We start from the raw sequence: 23,521 nt of genomic DNA, 5'->3' as shown, positions 1-23,521 counted from the left end.
TGATGATGGGTGCAGTATGGTGCAGTGCAATGAGGTGCAGCATGATGACAAAATGCAGCACAACGATAGGTGAAGGAGTCACCTGGAGAATTAGTTGAAGCAGCGTGTTTTCAACTAATCTCATGTATCACCTTCTTAGAGATGATCTATGCTCTTATCTAGATAAGTCAAAGTGTTGACTTCTGTTGTAAACGTACTATCTTTCTCTCTCTCTCTCTGTTGAACTATTGAAGAACATATAAGAAGAATTGATCAAGGGTTTCCCCACATTGGGGTTTGTCCCTAGCTAGCACCACATCTTGTGTCCTCTTGTCGTGGCTTGTCTTCTGCGATTTATGTTTATGTTCTATTTGCAGTTTACTTTAATGCTGATGTGATTGATAATCTGGAAAAGATATGGAGCTAACTGTGAAAATTGAAATAAATTGCTCTAAACATAGAACATACCTAAAATTAACACAATTGACATCCAATCCACCTCTAGATGACTTGCACACATCTTGACACTTCGACCTGTGTGGAAGTTCCTATCTAATGCTACAAACATCAACATTGTTTGCTTACATCTTATGATGCCTCGAAGGAAAAGGATCTACACTCTCAATTGAAACTCAATCCACCTCTAGTAGTTAAGGCCCCCAAACCTTTGAGCCATAAAGAACTGCAAGCCAAACAAGAGAATCCTTGAGAGACATCATGGACGGAATGTCCTAAAAATAATGCCAAAAATATTGTCTCTCAAGAACAGCTAAGGATCTACAACCTTTGTTGACACGAGAGCATGGGCTAAAGAGCATGTCAGAGACTAAAGAAGTCCTGAGAATTTGCAGAGAGAGTAAGATGTCATAGCTTACTTTTATAAACTCCAGCACCTTGTCATCAACCTTAGCAAGACTAAGTTTATGGACTTTAATACATCTAATAATATTCTCTCTGAGGTTTGTTTCTTCTTACAAACCTACCTATTTGAAATCGCCACCACCCACAATTACTTGAGAGTTCAAATTACTAGTCTCACTCTCAATTTTAAGTTGGCCTCTCTATCACAATATTGTAAGGATTACGCTTTACTTTATATGCTTGAGTGTCAATGTCTTTAGATACATTTTCAAGATATACCTTCAAAGTGGTAATATTTTGAAATAATCATTGAAACCATTATGTTTTATGGGACGGAGATCTTGGGCCCTTAATTTAGAATTAAGAACATGTTGAAAGGGTCCAAACCATTATGCTTCAACATATGATATATTGCAAGTGGACCATCCCTCAAAATATATTACAAGACATCTTCGATACCCATGCCCTTTATCTTGAGAGAGCATTCAAACTCATTTCCTATCTTCACAAAATATGATCCCTAGGTCATTCGGCCTCAAATCAAAAGAGATATCCTTATGTAGTTTTGTGTTCCATGGGTCTTTCTAAATGAAGGCGATGATGGTATTCTAAAACCAATATGCTTCTCCAGTCTATCGACATCCTTATTGATCAACTCACCACATACTAATATTCCTAATGCCCCCCATCACCTTCTCCACTCAAAGGGATAGAGTAATAAGTTAATCAAAGAGAATATTTATTGGCACTTCACAAATCGCATCGATTTCTTCCTTGGAAACTCCACCTTAGTGAACGTCTAGTAAATATCCTATGATTTGTGATGGATATATATAAACATCCTGATTTCCCACCCATTTTCAATAGACTTGGAAATCCAATCCTATTAGCCAATGTCCTTTTGTATATTGTTCAACAAATGCACACAAAATATCATTTAAAAAGTATGCATGTATTATCTTTGAACCATGAACCCTGCAACTTTACAAGCAAGGCATGCATCTATTATAATTTGCACAATATTAGATGGCCCCACCTCCTCAATGGCCTCACATAGTCAATCCTTTAGGAGCATTGTATTCTTATATTGACATAAACAAACAATTGTTATAATAAGATAGGGACCAAATTTGGAAGATACAATAATGCTCAAAAGTGGAAAATTTTGGCCATTCATCCAATCATCCATCACAATAGAATATCCATCTATACTCCATAAAATCTTCAATAGGCCATTATCTTCTCAACATAGGCCTTTTCCTCATCAACAAACATTGTATGAAGCTTCTTGTAGTGAGATGCACTATGACCTACAAGACCATCATTAAGAGCACAAGCCATTTGCTCAATAAAAATAAAAAACGACCCACTTTAAATGGGATACCACAAAAAAGTCTTGTGATCGCAAGATTGATCCCTCCCCAACCTTGATATCAAACATTTCAGTAAAAGAAAATGTCTAAGCTCTCCTTTTGGAAGATAAGGGTCCTACAATATTCAAACTTAGAGGCATTATGGAGACTCCATAGAAAAATTAACCCTTTTATAAACAATATCATTAGTAGTAGATGCATTTGAACATGAGCCTATAGCTATTGCCATTGCCCTTCGATCTTCTAAACTAGTGTAAGATCCCACTTCTTTGCCTAAAATACACATAAAAGGGGTATGAACCCCTATATAATTGCCGGTAAAAAAAATCGACATAATTTAACCACATTTTTTATTGTCCTCATATCACCCTTGGCTCTCCTTAAACTCTCACTATATTTCTACAAGGGAATTCTAGAAATCCCAATGATCAACATGCTATGAAATAGAAAATAAAACTTTGAAAATCTTATTTCAATATCAAAATTTTCTTTGGAAAAAATTTATTATGAAAACCTCTTGTTAAAATCTTTTGCATTATGTTTTCCTTATGACATGTTCCAAAAGTTGAGCTTGAGAAACACTCAATGAGGATCATCAAATCAAGAACTTTGAAAAATCAAGAAAAAATCAGCAAACACTCAAACAAATTTGACAAGCATAAACTTGGACCTGAAAAACTTGGCAAAACTTGGAAAATTTAATACCCTAGACAACTTGAAATACTCACAAAATATTGGAGAGTCTTGCAACATTGCTTTAAAGCTACAAAACAAGGCTAGGATGAGCGCATTCAGATCAACACTCCAGTTAGGGCTTTAACCTAGCTACCTCTCAACCTCACTTGGCTCTATGGTAATTTGTTATGCCACCTCCCTCATAGTATTTTATTGTTGGTTTGGGTTTCATTCCACCTTTGGAATTGGACTCTATTGCCCTTCCACTGAAGGGCCCACCTTTATTCCACCTTGACGAGGGTGAATCCATTTGTTTATCTCTTGTCGTTGAAAATAGTTATTTCCCAAAACTCAATGGATGTGGATGAACCCAACGTTGAGGTAGTTATTGTGCTAATAAGGGTTAGTGTTGCTCAAAACTTTGGCACTTTGCTTCGAAAAGGGGTTGACCCTCCGTCCTTTAGCTTCATTGCTATTTCGTACTCGTGATTCCTCATAATGCAAGATGACCTCCATGTGGAAAAGACCTTAAGTGCTCCATCACTAAATTTAACCCTCTAGTGGTCAATGCTAAATAAGTTATTTCAACACCCATGGGCTTGATTTGTCAATTTAGTTTTTAATAGCTTCTAGCCAAGTCTAGTTGTTAATTTTAGGCAACAATGGTATGTTCTATGCTTTAGAGCAATTTTACTTCAATTTCTTTATTAGCCCAATATCAATATCCAGTTTAGCAATCACATCAACATGATAGTAAAATGCAGATAGAACATAAACATAAATAGTGAAAGACAAGCCAAGACAAGAGGACACAAGATGTGGCAACAGCCAAGGACAAACCCCAATGTGGGGAACCCTTGATCAAATCTTCTTTTAGTCTTCAATAGTTCAGCAGAGAGAGATAGTACAATTTACAGATTCTAACAATTTATAACAGCAGCAAAAGAGCCCTAACCAGAAAGGTCAACGCTGGTCAACAAGGCAGATTTGACCTTCAACAATTCAGTCAACTTCAGTCAACTTCGGCCTCCAAACAGCATGATGAAATAGCCCTCAAAACAATCTGAATTCAACCCAATCAAAGTTTGGTCAAACAGTCAACCTACGGTTAGCCCTAACCATAGTCAACACTGGTCAAACAATCAACAAATTGCCTCAATTTTTGTGCCCAAAAATGCGGCTTGCTAGGACAGAATTTCTCCACCCAAAATCTCCGCAAAACAGGTTAACGCTTGGTCAACGCAGCCCAAAAACAGCCTTTGAAAATTCGGTCAAACCCGCTCAACGCAAAAACAAAAAATGCCCTTCTTTTCCTTCACACATGTGGAGAGAGTTGCTACCCAGAAATTTGTACCCAACCAATGAGAGAGAGAGAAAGATGAATGTGAATGTTCTCCAAATGAGGATGAGGCATCATGTATTTATAGGCTAACGTGGAGGATGAATAGACGTGATTGTTGGGCTTCTGAGCCTACATGAGTTTGTTGGTCGACATTAACAATTTGTCCACAACATAAATAAATTCATATCTTCATTTGTACATGTCAGAATCGGATGATCTTTAGATCAATCCTATTCCTCTCGGAGAGAGGAATCCAAGAAAAATATCAGTTGTCATAAATAAGATGACCCATGTGGAGTTTGGCCCTAGTTGCCAATTTTAACGCTAGTAGATCTTCATTCTTAGATTACCCACTCTTGGAAACCTTGTCTACAAGGAGATGTTATTATTCACCCTTGTGCTAAAGAATTTTCATTATGGAAATTTTCGCTGCTAAGGATAGAGATAAGACAAGATAGTTTTATGTATGTTGAACAAGTGACCATAAATAAGTCAAAGGGACTACTAGGTACATCTTAAACAAAACATAGTAGGATGGTAAGTGCAACTCCTATAAAAGCATATCTAACCTCTGAAATTAAAAAACTAGAATCTAAAGCCTAATATCTAAGAAATAAAAAGATACAAAGTTAGGAGTCCCAAAGCAGAAAGGATCTTTCTTAAGAACCAAGCAAAATGTCTCAATTGGAGGTGCTTGGAGAATGTGCTTAAGGTCTAAAGGAGCCATTGCTTGTTTAAAGTCTAAAGAAGCAATTGCTTGTCGATGAGGAGGAGGAGGAGATGTTGCTAACATCCAAATCTATACTAGCATTAGGTGGAACTCTCCTACCATCCAAGGCTAAAGTAAAGAAACCCTTGATGGCGGATTGTTCAAATGAACCTGAAGGTCCGGAAGTACTAGTAGATCTAGGTACAACATGCTCCCTAGAAAAAACCTCTCTCTACTCAAATCTAGAGGATTAGGAAGGAAGGTGTCTACTAGGAATGGAAGAACTACCTCTAGCCCAGACCTGGCCCTGACACCATCATAAGGGTCTCACAAGCGGAGGCCAAGCGTCTCCCCAAGATCTCATGGGATCTAAAAGCTAAGGTAGAACTACTCTCTACTTGCTTCATGGGGCCTCCTTTTATAGAGTAAGGGGAAGATGGAGGTGACCATCTTGGTAGTGTCCAATGGTGGGGAAAATTTGAGCATAGACAATCAAAGCCTAAGAGTCTCACTCATGTATAACGCCAAGAATTGTTAATCTCGAGAAGATGAAGAGGGAATTTTGTGACTCTCCAAAAAGGCAGTGGTATTGAGCTTGGTCTCATAATAGATGGGGCATCAAAAAATCAAATGGTCCTCCTCAATATCCTATAGGTTTCAAAGTCGACAAGCCTTGTCCACTTGTGAAATATAGTTATTGACTACCATCTAAAACCAATTAAAATCATCTCACCATTGACCAAGAGGGGTCCTAAAGGTGTGCATCCAATGGCAAAGTGTATAGGTTGGTCTACCAATAAGGTTGCCTCTCATCTCAAATGCTTTGCATAGAAGGCCATCTTGGGTTTGACGCTATAGGGTGGATCTACCTAAGCGACCTGAAGGTGTTGTGCAAAGGCCTTTAGTTTGGGGCTACATTAGTTATTCATGTGGGCTTAGACCTGAACCCGTGATCCCATGTGGTGTCCTTGGGTAATTTTGCCCTTAGGGTTTCTTAGACACTACGGTTCCCAACAAATTCCTCCACTTATTCAAAATTGAAATAAACAATTCATTCAATAGTAACAGTACTAATTCATGAATAAGCAAAATGATTCTTAAACCCACAACAGATAGGATTGATCATCCAGCAACAAGAATTACAATGCTCCACCAATTTCAGTATCGTATTCAACCATTAATGAATTTGACAAACAGACCAGTATGAAACCAAATTTTAGTTGGGTAATTATCAGTTGCAATTTACCCTAGACTCCTGTGTAAATTGAATTAAACTATTATGTATTGGTCCACAAAATATAAGGGTAATTGTTATAAGTCTGGTTGCTTCCCTAATGAGGTCCACAGTTGGAGGCGTCACTTTTGAAGCAGCGCGCAAGGTCAAATACTCCTGCGGTTATACAAATGCTCCCTGTAGTGATTCGTAGCCCTTAAGAGGGTCGAATGTTGGCTTATCATATTCAGAAAAAGCTCGATCCTGTGAAAACACCTGTTGAATCAAACCGCAGCCCTAGGATGGGCCGAAACCTCATAAAATCATTCTTGTATCAGTGCAGCTTCCTGACCTTGCTCTTCGCTATCCTAGAAATGCCAATTTCAACCACAACAAACTTGGTTATGTTCCTGTGACTGGATTGCTACCAAAATTTGGGGCCTCAGGCCCTTGACCGTGCGACCTACGGCCTCGAAACTCACTGAAACTGCGAAATTACCAAAGAAACTTCTTAACCATGCACCGAATTTGCTCCAAGAGATGTTCTGCCATATCAGAGTATAATCTTCAATCCTTGAACCAAACTGAAACCAGTGTTTTACGAAACGGCCGAACCGAAACGGAAACGGCCGTTTCTAACCGTTTCAATGCCAAACTTATTGACCCGGCCCTTGACCCGGCTCGGCTGACCGAGTCAGCTATGACTCGGCCGGGTCATCCAATGACCCGGCCGAGTCATAGCTGACTCGGTCAACCCGGCCGGGTCCGTATTGACTCGGCCGAGTCATAGCAAGACGGCTGGGCAGCGTTTTTTTTAAAAAAAAATCAATTTTTTGCTGATCTTTGGTAAAGTTAGTTAGGGTTTGTTAATGCTAGCCATCCATTGGAGTTCTAGTCCATTGGAAGATCAACTAGCTGTCAAACTAGGCCTCTAGAACTAAGGGTTTTCTCTCTAACCTTGTCTCTTCCTCACTGTTTCATAAATCAGATCTGAAGCTTTATAATAATATAATCACAGTGACATAACCTCTGAAATTACACTCTAAAAACCCCTAAAAACACATTCATATAAGCTCATAATTAGTGGATATTTAATCTCAAATAATAAGAAAGACTTGTCTCATGGTTTCTATGGTTTTCTAGTTGATTTTGGAGAGCTGATATATATTTTCCTGAGTCTGATATATTAACTTCTGAATCTGATATAAATGCTACAATAGTGAAATTTCTGAGTTTTGGTGCTAAATTTTTTATCTAAGCAGTCCTAATACATTTACAAAGTCATAATAAGCTTGGTTTGGCAAAGTAACATAAGTGGTTTTGCTCTAAGAGGTTGAACTAATCATTATTGTCTTGCTGGTCACTCTTTGCATTTTGCATCGTTGGCATAATTTAAAGTGTGCTCTAATAATGTATATTATAATAATTTAAAGTGTGCTCTAATAAAGCCTACTTTGATCATATGTTGTCTTCCATGTATATTATAATGTTGTGTGTTTGGAAACTTGAATGAAAATCTTTAAAATTATGTTTTTTTATAAAAAAAATAAATATTTAATGTATTTTTTACAACGACCGAGTCATTGAAATCGAGCCGGCCGAGTCATTACCGAGTCCGAGTCCGAGTCCGAGTCGATCCTCGGCCGAGTCCGAGTCCGAGTCCGAGTTGTAAAACATTGACTGAAACTACTCCAATGACCTATGCTAGAACAAAAGAAATGGTGACTAGGTAGGGTGGGATCACCTCCAACGAAACTAGTCAAAGAAGAAAAAGGGGGCTTAAAAAAACCCTCAGAGCCTCAAGCTCAAAGAAAAACAAAGACTAATCAATGCAATTCCAATCATGCCCAAATGATTCTAACTCTCTTGTATTTATAAATTCCTTCATGGGCTCCCAAATGAGAGGGGTTGTATATGCCACCCCCAATTTTGGGTTTTTTTGCCCCAATCGACCCAACATTTTCACAATGTTTCCCCAACATTGGGAAAATTGGGTTTTCCCCCTTTATCAAGACTATAGCCTATGAGGTTGGATAGGCCATTTCATCCTTACGTACACACTTAATTTATAGGGGACATTACAGTCCCCACTTCCCGACATTTCTTATCCTCAAACAATGGCAAGTCCAAGTGCCATACATCTGTCATACCGTGCATACGAGCACCCCCTTTTTCCTCTTGCAGTCTAATGACCATAATGTTGGTGGGCAATATAATCCCGCAATAGTTTTTGCTTCCTCGTGTTGGATCATAAGTGGAAAAAACACAGTTGTGGGTTACTGCAGAAATAAATTTAACGTCTCCTAATACAGTAGCACCTTCCCAGCAAAAAATTGATAATAAGTTCATAACCTCCACAAGTTGCCCATGTTTTGTTGTTGTCTTCATTTTATTTATAGGTGGTTGGTTCTCAATTTTCAAGACATGGTTTCACCCCTGCATAAGCAAGGAACCAATTAATCCTTGGGATATCAACTGTTTTCGCAATGTGAAATGTAGTAATGACATCCTCAAATAAACTGGAGGTGGGAAACAACTCTCTTAGAAACTAGTTTTTCTCCATAGCCTTTGTTGTCCCAAGATAATTTGCAACATAGCGGACTGCAACATAACAGAATTTGGCATATAATTTAGGGGCATGAGATCCTCCTGGAAAATCAATGACCTTTTCTTGCCAATCCTGTAAACAGTGGCTCTTATAGGAAGCAGAGAATTTATTCAGATAGAAATCAACATTTTCCTTGTTTATTTCCACTGCCACATACCTATTTTTATGTTGTTTATGGTGCTTCTTATAGTTTGTATGCCTTGTCTTTCCTCCTTTTATAAGGTTGCCCTCAACTTCAAGAGAGTTTGTTGCTACAATCAAATTGCCTTTGGGTCTGTTGATAGTGCTGGATATCAATCAACCAAAGGGCTCTCCCGATGTGAAGTCCCAATTAGACCTCACACCGTTTGGAGTAGGAGCCCCATCCAGAGTATCGGCCCAGCGACCATAACTCTAAGGTTTGCCTTGGCTACAATGAACCACATAAGAGAGTAGTGTTGTCGCTCAGATTGTACAAGCATGGTGCAACAACGACTCAGGTCGGGGGTTGTCACTTTGATCCCTGACCTCTCCGTTTTAGTCGTCTCCCAACAATAGGCTATGGGGGGTAATCCCTACGGAAGATGGAAATGATAGACAAGTTGGCAACCAACGAGTACGAGAGACACAATCGAATGGCCTAACCACTTGGTTGATTTAGCAAGCTTTTAGAGATTAGATTAAATTACTTATGGAGTCAACTTACTTGCTTTATATCAATTATGGACCAAGTGACCGGATGAACAACCGCTGCTTAAATGCTTAACGATCCTATATGCTATGCAAATCCTATGACTTAGGTGCGATGCAAGAATCTTGATTGCTTTTAATTAGATGCCTTTTCTAGTTGTATCCTTCCTCTTAACTATTTTGAAGCTAGCTTCTAGAGTAGGTTGTGAGAAATAGATAAAGGGGACGCAAGCAATGGCTTGCTTAACGATACCTCCCCTTAGGCACTAGCCACTTGGTGCCTCCGGCGCTATAGAGACTGTGGCTCTAACAACTACAAGATCACCATGTTAACCACTAAAGAGGTGCTAGGCTCCTCAAGCTAGATGAGAAAGGTGGTCCTATTCCCTATCAACCAAGCTTATGCTTGGAGGTAAGTTTATTAAGTGCAAGACTAGTCTTAGGATGCTAATGCAAGATTATTGAGTGTTTTCTTAAGGTGAGATTATTAATGTTTTAAGTATTCAATTACGATTTATCTTAAATTATGGCAATAAGTACTTAGCAATGGAAAAAGAGACAATCTCAACCACAAGAGTATGTGCCAATTTAACAAGTGCCAACAAGATACAAGATATATCAACGATATAATTTGCTCAATTAAATAACCACAAGGTGTATGCTCTTAGAGAGAGATCACTAATATGCCAAAGATTCACAATAGCCATAAACAACTAATGACATTAATGGCAAGAAAGAGAACTAGAGCACTTATCCACTTAAAACAATTAACCAATGAGATAATACAAAGTGCCAATGGTAATTACTCGAAAGAGACAATGAGAAGCTTTTTGAATTGCAATTAGATTCCTTAATGCCAATTATTCAAGAGATATTCAACAAATCCTTAAGCTAAGAACACTTAGATCTTAGATGCCAATATTAGATCACAATTATTACCAATTAGATTCTAAATTAACCAAGGCTCTTTGACACATATAGATCACAAGTTGCTCAAGCGACATTCAATGATATTCTTTAAACATAATTGGAACAAGTTACTTTAATGTCGATTAGAGTGATAGAAACAATTAGATCTCCCAAAAGATAAGTGATGTAACCAAGATACTCAACAATGTAACAAGATATTAATGTCAAGTGCTTTTAGAGAGTGAGCTTATGTGCACAATTAGGATTATGGAACTTCACAAGACAACAAACGTTAGCACTTTAAACAATGAAACAAATCTTTTCCACAATGAACTATTAGAGCATGAACAATAGAAGCCTTATGTTGCTTATGTTCTAAGGATATCAAGTGATATTTGATGAGCAATTAGGACAGCAAAAAGCTAATTTATGACAGCAGTATGTAACTTATGAATTATTCTTATGCTAAGTATGTCAAACAGTCCCAAATTACTTGTTTCCTTAAGAGCACTTTAAATGAAGATGCAAACCATGAAGAGACACTTATGTCACTGTTAGGATCAGACTTCAGCAAGCTTGTGACAGTCACCAAATTCTCATAAAACAAGTCAAGTTATGAGTGCCCCAACCTATGCAATAAATTCCTTAACAAGGTTGTGGGGGAGTGGCTCCCCCCCTTCGAATTGCTCCCGAGCGCGCTCTGAGCGGGAGCGAATCGAGAGCGACCCGGGAGCGCACTCCCGCTATCGTCGCACTCTTGCCAAAAAAAAAAAAATCGCTCCCTAGTTTTTTCACTAAATTTTTGTCACAAAGATGTTCCAAACGCAAATTCTTTTTAAAGAAACCAGATTTTTTTAATAGGGCAGCCTAATATTCAAGCTTATGGCCATAGTATTGATATGCAATTCATGGTAATGTTAAATTCTTAAAGTAAAAGTGACGTTCTCCTTAATCTTTCATTTTCATCATTTTACTTAAATTTTTAACCTCATTGGATTTCATATGGAGAAAGTAAACTTTTAGATCTCACTCAAAATCCAACAAATTTATCAGTTTTTCAGGATTTCAGGATAGGGGGGATTGCAATGTTTCCATTGGATTTTGTCATGTACAAGGGTCTGGAACTTGTATTTAATCAAGAGCACCAAGCCCTCTATGTACCTTCATGTTAGTGACATTGGTTGTCGAACTCCTCTACCATGACCCTACTAAAAATGTACCCATCAGTAAAACAAAATCTTGACTTAAGTTAATTGGTTAGAGGGTGATATTAACTGCAAAGATCCCAAGATAGGCAATGATTTTGATGATATGTTACTATTTGTTGTAGCATGATTTTTTGGATGCTAGAGGCTATCTAGAGCCTATGTGTTGATGCATTTTCAGTTTAGAGATGAATTACAATCAATGCAATTTTGGTTCTGTGCACCCTTAAATGCTACATAAATGAGAACTTGTCGACGTGGTTGATGAAGATTATAACTTCTAGATGATTGATGTTATATGGTGTAATCCATGTTTTTATGTTTTTTATATCTAATTCATCATTCTACATGCTTTTGTTGACATATATGCACCAAAATATATAAAATATATATTATATAAAAATTCGCTCCCGAACCAAGAGCTTTTGAAAATGTCACTCCCCACTCTCGCTTCCAAGTAACCTTGTTCCTTAATGTTTTAGGCAACTTATGAATGATTATTATGGCACTTAAATGAAAATTTTACCACTATTAGGAAGAGATCAGAATGTTGTAGCGAAATAGTGAGAGTAGGAGGGTTTAGAGATCAAACCCTTAGGCCTTAAAGGAACTTGCCCAAGTTCTCCCAATTATTTCCAATATCTATGCCACCTGAAAACACAAACTTTGAATCCAAAATCTCTGCAACAACACTAATTGTTACCTCAGAATTTAAATGATCACCGACAGTGAGGAAAAGAGGGCAAATGAGGCAAGGAGGAAGGCTAAGGAGAGGGCAGCAAGACCTATTAGGCCTGCGGCTAGGACCAAGAGGCCAAGGAAGCCTTACAACAAGGGGGAGAGAGGCCCTAGAGGCGACAACAAGCCTCCTAGGGGTTGCGGCAACAAGAAAAAAACCCCTGAAAGGGCCTGCGGCAACACTACAGAGGGAGGCCAAAGGCAGAGGAGGGCAGCAAAGGAGGAATTAAGGGGATAAAGGACAAACCGAGGGGAAAGGAAGGCCACGGAAGAGGATGGGAAGGCCGCCTGAAAGGCTTAAAAAGGGTGACGACAGGTAGATGGGGCCCACGGCAAGGGAAATGAGGCCAGAAAAGGCCAGGGCTAGGGCTTGGAAGAAAACGTCGGACCTTGAGGCCTTAAAAAATATCAGACCCTTGCCACAACTTTGAATTTTCTTCAGATCTTCATTAATCGCTCAATTTCACCGAAACATTCCTTGATGTTAGCCCTGCACAATTTTGGAGACTAGATCTTACCCTCAAGGGTTTAGATCTAGTTCAAACCCCAGCAGATCTTTTTGAAATAGCTTGGATCTCACTTGTACAAATGAAAATAAAAATACCCAAAACCCCAATATATACAAAATTTTGAAAATAAAACCCCAAACCCCAATTAGCTACAAAACAAGGGTTAGAAAAATTTATTTACAAAAATTATTCTACAAAAATAATTTACAAATATATTTACAAATGTACAATGCTTGTGAAAATAAAATATTTTTGAGAAATAATTTTTTAAATGATGAATAGTGACAATAGATCAAATGTGTTTCGAAAGTTATGTTGTTTCCCACAACCTTAGCGAAGTAAGAAAATCAAACAAAATTCCTAGAGCCCAAACAGGGTCGACTCTCCTCCAAAGTCTGTGAACTTGGAGTGCAAGGGTCGGGGAACCTGCAAACTCTATATATATTTCTTCAAGAAAACTTGTTAGACATATGGTGAATGAGATCACCTAAGATAGACCCAAAATCTACCAATAGAATGTTCTTATCACCATATAATGAATAAACAAACTTATAAAATTTTAAGCACAATATAGGAAAGCACATACCCAGCACATACCACAGATCATCAGACTAAGGACACCATGAACTAAACCCCAAAGTCTTTTATCATGGTATTTCAAAAATTCCCAGCAGATCAGTGGAAAAACACCAGCATTACAAAATTACAATAGACTAGAGTCAAAGCTTTCATCATCATGACTTGAGAAGCAAATGGCTTCTAATTTATAGATAAATCCTCCAAGTGAAAAATAACAGCTAGTTGGCCTGATCCCCATCAATATAATCTCGATCGTCGATAAATATTTGATCATCTTTTAATCTTTGCAATTGAAAATATTTATTTTTGAGGAATTTTCGAATTTCTCATAAAAACACTTTTTATTAATCCAAAAATAAATATTTTGGACTAATTTTCTCAAAAAATTGACATTGACTTAACCACCAAGGTCCAAAGGCCCAATTTTTCTTAAAATATCCATTTTTTCCTTGGTGGGGAACCTCCAAAAATTAGCTTCTTTTTGAACCACGAATTTTTTGGTCATTTTCCACTTGGAGAAATTAATTTCTTAAGAATTGATTTTTTTACTCTAAATTAATTAATTTTCTGGTTGAGGATTTAATTTAATTTTTGCCATAAAATTTAATTAATTGACACTTGAGGATATTAATTATTTTTCCACCCTTAAATACTTTAGCCATGGTGTCTGATTGTGAGGGACCATGCACTAAAATATTTTTTACATCATATTATTACAAATTCAACCCTCAAAGGGGACCCATTTGTTATAGACCCTCAAATAATTCCCCTATTCTGCGACACAATATGATCTAGTAGACCAAGTGATCTGTAATAAAATAATTTAGCCACATAGCTTAAATTGTTCCCAAATCACTTTTACAATAGACTCAACTAAGAACACTAGGACTCATGCAAGGCTTTGTCAATTAATTCCACCCTAGCCTTGGGGTTTAAGCTGGAGGGAAAAACTTTGTCGATTATCCGTGATTAGAAACACACATAATGCGGTGAGACGAAAAACCTGCTAGGATGAAATTCATCGCCAAAATCATAGGCTTACCTAGGTTGTTACATAGTTAAACGGTCGTACAAGCATCATTTATATTACAATTTGCAGAATGACATAAGAACAGGTTGGTTGATGATTCTAAACTTCAAAAAAAATTGTTCAGCTACTTTCTTGGATTTGTGACAAAATGAGTGCAACAAGTAGCACATAAGCTTTGAAATAGGCTAGTAAGTTGACACTGTAAAACATCAATTGCAATGTGTAAACAGAGACTTTCACGAGAGGGAAATAAAAGTGAGCCTCTAGAATAGAAGTAATAGTACTATCCTAAGAGAGACACATGAGAGCAAAGAAAGGTTCGTCAGTTATTTAGCAAAGTAGTTCACATAGACACAACGAACAGTAACGCAAATACAACATACATTCAACAAGATAAGTACCAAAGCCACTGAAATAGTTCAATTTCTTTAATACATGTGAACAAAACATATATTGTAAACATACAAAGAATAGTCTTACTACATTCATGATACATGCATGAAAATGTGTTGGCTCATCGAGGTTCTGATTATGAGTGAAAGATCCAAGTACACAATTACAATGGCAAGCCACTAGCTCCAATAGTGGAACATTAAGTCACTTCTTGCTTCTCCAAAGAATGATCTTCTCTCCTATGCCAAGCTAGAGAAGCCAAGGCTAGCTCTCCAAAGGCTAAGCCTCCAAAAGCCCTTTGCTTGAGTTATGAGGGTGTATTTATAACAAGAGGAATGACCTTTCATATCCCCATGACTCTTGAGCTTCCCTCATGACTCTTAGACTTCTAATGTGACCTTTGAACTTCTATATGACTTTGGACTTTTCCTAAAGACTCTTTTGTCCATATATGACTATGTGACTTTTCATATTCCACATATGACTCTTGGACTTCCACACATTACATTTTGTCCTTTCCTTTTGATAATTACATCATTATATCCACAAATAATGTGGTAAGACACATGGACACACATGACATTGTGATGGAACTAATACAAGTCACAACTTGACAATGATGACATGGACTCCATGATGAAGTGGCAATGCCAAGTTGTTTCTCTTGTTGCTTTGTCTTCAATATTCATGAGAGGTATGTTCAGTACTTCATCTTCATGAAAGATCTGCTTTGTTCTTCATCTTCACCCTCCAAGGGGCTAAATGGTATGGAATCTTCATGTGGTCCTGATCTTTGGTCTTTTGTCATAAATTGGTGTTCCTTCATCTTCTCGCTTGATGACCTCTTCATGGTTTTAGCTTCACAAGTGTCTTCTCGTATGATCTGCTTCTCTTCCTCCCCGAGCAACATCCTGTCATGTCAAAATGTAGTACATGCAAGTGGAATCCACTCACGACAGGATGACATAAGTTTGGAAACCTCCTAGTTTAGCTTGCTCCATGAAAATCACTGATTGAGTTGGGGCTGGGCACTGGACAGGGAGGAAGACTTAGGGATTGTGCAGTTCCAGTGGGCCAAGTTTGATGGATTGAAGCTTGAGACTGCGCAATGCGTAGTTCTGGAGGCCTGGGCAAGGAGACTGTGCAGTTGAGGAGCTCAATGAGGCAGTCTTGAGCCTTGAAGTTGCCCAATGCGCAGTACAATGGAGAGAGAGGCCTAGGGATTACGTAGCTCAAGGAGGCAAGGAGATAGCCTAAGGCTTGTCACTGTGCAATGTGCAAAAGGAGACTGACTAGAAGGGTAAGTTGCGCAGCTGTGGAGGCCAGTGAGGCAGTCTTGAGCCTTGAGACTGCGCAATGCGTAGTTCTGGAGGGAGACTGATCAGTGAATTGCACAATTGCGCAATTTAAGGACTCAGGGAGAAAGCTTGATGACTGAGATTGCGCAATGCGCGGCAAGAGCCTAGTTGGGAGGTAGGATTACGCAGTTTCTGAGGGTAGGGAGGAAATCCTTGAGCACTAAGACTGCACAATGCGCAGTCCTTGGAGGCAGGAACTACGCATTGCGCAGTTCCAGGAGGCAAAGGAGGAGCTTGAGCCTTACTACTACGCAATGTGCAATTCAAGGAGGCTGAGTTGGGTCAAGTTGGTCGGGCAGAAAGCTTTTCAGGATTTGGCTAAGTGCAAGATCAGTAAGGTAGAAGTGAGACCAGGATTGAACTTATGAATGATCACACACACTCAGAACAATTGACGACACAACATTGAACACTCAATACACAAGAACAACATGATCCCCTCAATGCAACGACAATACAACAACCTCCTCCAAGTGCGACACTTAGGGTACACTTTGCAACAACAATGACGACACTTGTACGACAGTGCTCAATACTTGGGGAATATGTCTAATGTATTTCCTTATGATGAATAGGACACAAGTAGTGCAGGAGAATGCATCAGAACTTCCCTTTAAGAATGTACAATTGACTCCCTTCGACTAGGTGTGACACTTAAGATACACTTTGCGACAATAGTGATGACACTAGTACGACAATGCATAAAACTTTGGGAATGAATCTAATACATGTCTACATGATAGATAGGACCCATTGGTACCAAAGTTGCCTCTCACAATGAACCACAACTCTGCTTTTACAATGTGCGACACTTCCCATGCCCAAAAGACGACACTTGTGACCGTAAGAGAAACGTGCAAACGACACTTGCAAAATGCAAACAACATTGAAAGTGATACATGCCAAAGCGAAGATAACATGAAAATGACAATCATTAAAGTGAAAACAAGCAAAAGCAACAAAGATAACATGAAAACGACACTCATTAAAGTGAAAACAAGCAAAAGCAACAGTTGTAAACATGAAAGCGACACTTGCAAAAGCGAAGGTGCGCAAAAGCGACAATTGGCAAAACTCATCGAAATAGATGAACAATTGTAACCAAAAGTGAGAGGCTATCAATGAAAGTGCGCACTGGTTGTTGACATAGGTTGAACATTGCACAGGCACTGTCATAATGGACTGTTTATGCCTGTTCAAGCTTGCATAAAGGAAGACGCTCATGAACTCATTGTAGACTGAGCATGTGTGAGCAAGTGACTTTGACACTTACAATCTGAGAAGAAGACTCAAACACTTAACAAAGCATCAACCGACCATAGAGTGACTATGGAATGAACGATCACAAGATCCACAGTGAACTCTGAAATTCAAGTGTAGACAAAATTTTGGAGGGTGTTTGTCGCAAAGACAGTAGGGTCCTTGCCATTCATCTTTGATCTGTTTTTGCCCACTTCATGTTCCATATTTGTGAGATTCTTGATATGAGGGTGGAACTCCAACGTGCCTTCGCCTTCAGCAAGTTTGTCATGTGAAGTTTTAATGAGTCTTTCCCTGAGTGTAGATTCAGGGACGAAATATATCTCATCTTCATAGAAGATGACCTTGTTTTCCACCTTGTACCTATTGCCATCATGAATGAGTCTGTTCAATAATTCGCAAGCAAACTTATTCTTGGAGTACTCTACTAAGAGGTGGGCTCTCCAATCTCTCAAGAATGTGTCATGCTCAACATTCTCTTCATATCTAGCCTCATTAGATTGTAAGTTGTTACTTGTACTTCTACAAGTTGTCGTGAAAGTAACTTCGCCTTGCTTGGGTATGACCTTCATTTGTTGGGTTGTTACAACTTCGAGACCACCATTTATCATGCCTCTTAGTACTACCTTGTTTTCCTTTGGGTCTCGGAATTCCATTTCCATCGTTTGGTAGTTCATCACAAACCTTTCTAACGAGTACAACCATTGTACTCCCAACACCATATTAGTATCTGCCAATTCTATCACATAAAAATCATCAGTAAGTGTATACTTACCAAGTGTGACGCTCAAATGTGGAACTACCTGTGTGCATGTCATATGATACCCATCAGTTGCCCTCACTTTGAAGCCCTCAAATTCTTGGGCAGGGATGCCTCTCCTTACCACCACGACTGCATCAATAAAGTTGTATGTTGCTCCACCATCTATCAATGCTATGATTCGTTGCCCTTGTATAGAACCCTTGATTTTGAATGTGTGATATTTAGGGACTCCTGAGAGAGTGGCGATAGTACCTCCTTCAATTCTCGGAAGTGGCTTCTTAGCTACTTTCAGGGATGGTGCTTCTTCAGAAATGCTAAGCTCCTTGCTTGGTGGTTGTGTTGTATCACCCTCATTGTCGCTATCGAGCAGTACTTCAATGTAGTGAATCTTTCCCTTTCCCAAACATCAGTGACCAGGTTCCCATGGCTCTTTGAAAGTGAAACAAAGCTTCTTTCTTCTAAAGCTCGTTTCAAGTTTCTTCATCCAATCGATCCTTCTTAGTTTCGTTGTCCAAAGATATCTTCTTGCCCTTATCTTTTGGAGGGACTTGTGGTATGGGTGGAGTCTTCACTTTTAGTATTGCACCTCCCATATCTCGAGTCTTGGCGATGGCTTGCTACAATGTGGTAGGATTGAAGGCCTTGACCCATCTATGTAGTGGTTCAACTAGACCTTCTACAAAGAGCATGACCTGCCTCTAGTCTGAGAGGTTTGTTACCATGACTGTTGTCCGTTCAAATTTTGCAATGGACTCATCTAGTGTCCCTGTCAGTTTGATTTGTGCCAATTCTCTGAAATGTATGTCAGGATCCTTGAGACCAAAACGCTCAATCAATCGTCAAGTGAAGTCCATATAAGATGTTATGTTGGAGTGTCCCAAGGTGACTAGTCCATGGTACCACCATTCATGTGCTTCCCCTTCCAAATGTAAAGTGGCAAATTGGATAGTGTTTGCTTCCTACATGGGATTAAGTCAGAAATAGGTGTCCAACTTTTGTACCCAAGCCCTTGTTGAGCATTTTGATGACCCATCAAAAGAGGGGATGGACAACTTTCCTACCTTGCACATCAAATCCTGATTTCGTTGTTCCCTGGGCCTATTTTGGTATTTGATGTTGTTATATTCTCGAAAAGATAGAGTTGCTCATGTATTTTCTTCTAGTGTTGCATACTCCTGAAAGTACTCATTAAAGAGTCCATCCTGCTCTGTTGCTCCTTGGGTTGCAGGCGGTTGATTGTCTAAAAGTTGCGAAAGTAAGGGTTTGTGACTTCTTCCACTAGTCACCCCATTGTTTGCTTGACCAACAACATTGGACGAACCAGGATTATGGTTGTTGCTCCCTTCAGCACTAGTCCTGTTGCGAGCGTTTACACCATTATTACCCAAATTGTTTATAACCTAGACAATAAGCTACGCCAGTTGTTGTTGCTTTTGGGCTAGTTGTTGCTGCCCTTGTATTAATATATTGGTCATTCATTGCTACTCATGGATTATTGCCTGCAAGAGATCACCAGGCTTTTGTCCTCCTTACCCTACTTTGTCTCCCATAGTTGAATGATGGGTGTTCATTTTTCTTCTTACTGTAACGTTGTGAGTATCTTCTGGAAGCATACAAGGCTTATGCAACCACAAGCTGGCATGATGCACAGCTTTGATACCACTGTGGTGTCCTAGAGTAATTTTTCCCTTAGGGTGTCCAACAAATTCCTCACTTGTTAAAAATTGAAACATACAGTTCATTGAACAATAACAATACTAATTCAGGAATAAGAAAAAATGATTATTAAACCCACAAGAGATATGGTTGATTATCCAACAACAAGAATTACAATGCTCCACTAATTTCAATACTATATTCCACCATTAATGAATTTGACCAACATACTAGTATGAAACCGATTTCAGTATTGTATTCAACCATTAATGAGTTTGACAAATAGACCAGTATGAAACCGAATTTTAGTTAAGTAATTATCAGTTTCAATCTACCTAGACTCTTATGATAATTTACCTGAAACATTTCATACTAGCCCGCAGAATATTATAACCCTAGTTGCTTCCCTGATGAGGTCCGCAATTGGAGGTGTCACTTCTGAAGCAACTCTTGGGGTAAGATACTCCTACAGTTATACAAATGTTCCCTATAGTTATTAGTAGCCCTTAGGAGGGTCGAATGTTGGCTAATCATATTCAGGAAAAGCTCAATCTTGTGACAACTCCTATAGAATGAAACCGCAACCCTAGGATGGGTCGAAACCTCAGGAAATCATTCCTCTATCAATGTGGCTTCTTGATCCTGCTCTTCGCTCTCCCAGAAATGCCAATTTCATCCACAACAAACTTGATTGTCTTACTGGGACTGGATTGTTGCCAAAATTCAGGGCCCTTGGCCCTACGACTTTTGGTTGTGGCCTCGCGGCCTGTGAAACTCGCTACTACTACGAAATTACCAAAGAAACTTCTTAACCATGCACTAAATTTTCTCCAAGAGATGTTGTGCCAGATCAAAAGTATAGTCTTCAATCCTTGAACCAAACCAGAACTACTCCAATGACCTATGTCAAAACAAAAGAAAGGGTGACTATGTAGGGTGGGATCACCTCCACCGAAATTAGTCAAAGAAGAAAAAGGGGTCTTAATACCCTCAAAGCTTCAAGCTCAAAGAAAAACAAAGACCAATCAATCCAATTCCAATCATGCCCAAATGATTCTAATTCTCTTGTATTTATAGATTCCATGGGCTCCCAATGTGAGGGTTTGTGAATGCCACCCCCAATTTTGGGTTTTTTTGCCCTAGTCGACCCAACATTTTCACAATGTTGCCCCAACATTGGGAAAATAGGGTTTTCCCCCTTTATCAAAACTATAGCTTACAGGGTTGGATAGGCCATTTTGTCCTTCCATAGGAAATTAATTCATAGGGGACATTACATCCCAACACAAAGGCCTTATCCTCTAATCCAATATGGGTTGAGGATCTCACATCGAAGTGTGGAGGCTGGGCACTACCCAGCTATGTTTGTCATTAACCACGCTTGCCATTAAAAGAGGATGCCTTGGCAAATAACAATGTTCATATGCAAGATAGAAATAACTTAATAATATGATAGGACCGTGATTCATTAAGCGGCTATGATAGGACCGTGATTCTTTCTGCATCAATATAGTGAGAATCTGAATAAAACTTGTAGCTAACGAAATATAAGGAAAAGAAGGGGGGAAGAAATAAAAATATGGTCGCAACAAATACAATTCTAAATGCATTCATGGCAAAAGATTGACAGGCCCATTCATGATCATCAATGTCGAATGGAGAAAAGCCATATCTTCCTCGTGTAACCAAAAGGAAATAATTTGACACGTTGAAACTAACATAGACTCTGATTTCCCACTTTCAATGCACTGTATTAATATCAGTTGTTAGAGCATGTAGTATTTTAAGAGGCAGTTTTGTGACGATACAAATAGTGAAGCAATAAAAACTCATCAGGATGCACCACTACCACCCCCATTTACATTGGTGGACTTGACGCCTTACTGGATTGACCAAGACCTTTCAGGAACTTCTTAATAAGGGATTATCCAAACAAAGTTATACGAAATATTCTTAGTGTCAATAAAAATAAAAACAAGACAAAGAACTTAAAAGAAAATCCCTCCTTTTCGAGCCCAATGCATCTTATTTAAAGTCCTTAAGACCCTGCAAATACAATGGCAGATTTCCCTGTCATCTGAGACTGCATTGACTGGCCTTGGTCAGACTGTGCCTCAATTCCTCTTTAGGGAATCTAAGACAGGTCTCATTTCGGTTTAGTTCAGTTGAGCATTGATGGAAGCAAATTATATTCTATCAGATCCCGGCTTATTTTCTCTACTCCCTGAATAGTTTCTCCTCTTAGATCTCTGGTATGGCGATTTCCCAGATGCGCTTTTCATGTTAAATGCATATTTATATTTGCACATTGGAGAATTAGGTTTGAAATGCTACTATTTTTGGTAAAAGCAAATCTTGAATATTACATCAAATAGCAGGGAATAGTGCATAAAGGGTGTTGTAGAACACTTACTCTGATGGAAGCGGACGCCATCGAAGTTTGTGGAATCCATGGCCACGGTTGAGACTTCTGAGCGGCGAGGCGCCAGAAATTTGGGTACCCAAAAACTGAGTGGGGGAAAGAGCGAAGGGCTTTTCTGTCCCCGACTTGCAAAGACCAGGCGGAAGTGAAAGAGCCATCGACGCTCTTCTACTGAAACCAGGCGCTGAACCAAATTCCACAGGTCCAAGCTGAGCGAAACTTCGAAGCACAAATGTTGAAGATATTAATTTGCTCCCTTTTCTTCACTAAGACATGCTAAATCCAATGGGGTTAGAGATCACTTTGATGTAATTTTATTCAAAGGTTTGTTATGTGCATTAATTTTTTAACCTCACGACGGGAAGACGTCCCGGATTGATCGGCTGACTCCGTTGACGTGACTGGTTGTCGTCGCGCATGCAGCAATTCCAGTCACGTGACCATTTTATACAAACATGTCGAATAAAAAAAATGGCTGCTTTTAAAAAAATTACGAGAAAACACCGGTCAGTACACGGTTTTTATAATTTTCTTGGAAATTTGAACCAGGTTACCATTGTTTTACATTCTTCTTTCCTATTTGATGTATTGGAAATTTGAATCGGGTGACCATTTTTTTACATTTTTCTTTGGTTGGGAATTTGCCAATAGGTTACCAAGATTTTCTTCGCTTTATCTTAAACTTGATTTTAGCTCTAAACGGATCCAATTGGGGCTCTCTCTCCTCTTAAAAGTTGTTTCCCTTCATGCGTCCAAGTTTTTAAATTTTCTTGTTCATTGGTTGGTTGTATATTGAAGTAACCATTTGTATTAATAATTATTTATTTTCTTTATAATCAAAATAGAATTTTTAGAGATTTAGTAACTTTGAAAAATCGGTTGTCACTATTGCACCAGATACAATTATTTCATAAATGCCACAAATAGATTAGAACATGTCTCCACGGACTTGAACCCACGCAACAAGGGAAACCAATTGTTCACCAAACCGCTCGAGATAAGGCCCTTTGATCGTACTAACAACTACTTTTGTCGTCAACTCGTACCATGAATTCACAAATGTTTATGTTCATCGTCCCATTGTGGCAACAAGTGGAGACTATTCATCAATCAAGCTCAACCCAACTAACATGTGCAACAACAATAGAATACGTGTATGATATTATTAACATAGCATGTTTGCATATCTCCTTTGAAAAGAAGCAATGGTTTAGGTACAAGCTCATTCATTTCCTTGTTAAGTACAAGATCGTGGGGTTCATAATGTCTA

The 23,521-nt window shown here is 38.8% G+C and overlaps 1 protein-coding gene across 1 annotated transcript in view; it reads right to left on the bottom strand.

Annotated features, from left to right (window-relative positions):
- The window catches only part of LOC149142899 (bifunctional aspartokinase/homoserine dehydrogenase 2, chloroplastic-like), a 287,370-nt gene extending 264,766 nt beyond the window's left edge, over positions 1-22,604 (bottom strand). The window contains exon 1 of the mRNA XM_089453184.1: positions 22,243-22,604. Coding sequence (XP_089309310.1) covers positions 22,243-22,409 — 167 coding nt within the window. The 5' untranslated portion in view covers positions 22,410-22,604. The remainder of the gene's footprint in view (positions 1-22,242) is intronic.
- Positions 22,605-23,521: the final 917 nt, after the last annotated feature.

This window comes from Pinus tabuliformis, chromosome X, assembly GCF_031772625.1.
Source record: "Pinus tabuliformis cultivar Carrire ecotype Pingquan chromosome X, CPIR1, whole genome shotgun sequence".
NCBI classification, from domain to species: domain Eukaryota; kingdom Viridiplantae; phylum Streptophyta; class Pinopsida; order Pinales; family Pinaceae; genus Pinus; species Pinus tabuliformis.
This window is presented reverse-complemented; position numbering and strand designations above follow the sequence as displayed.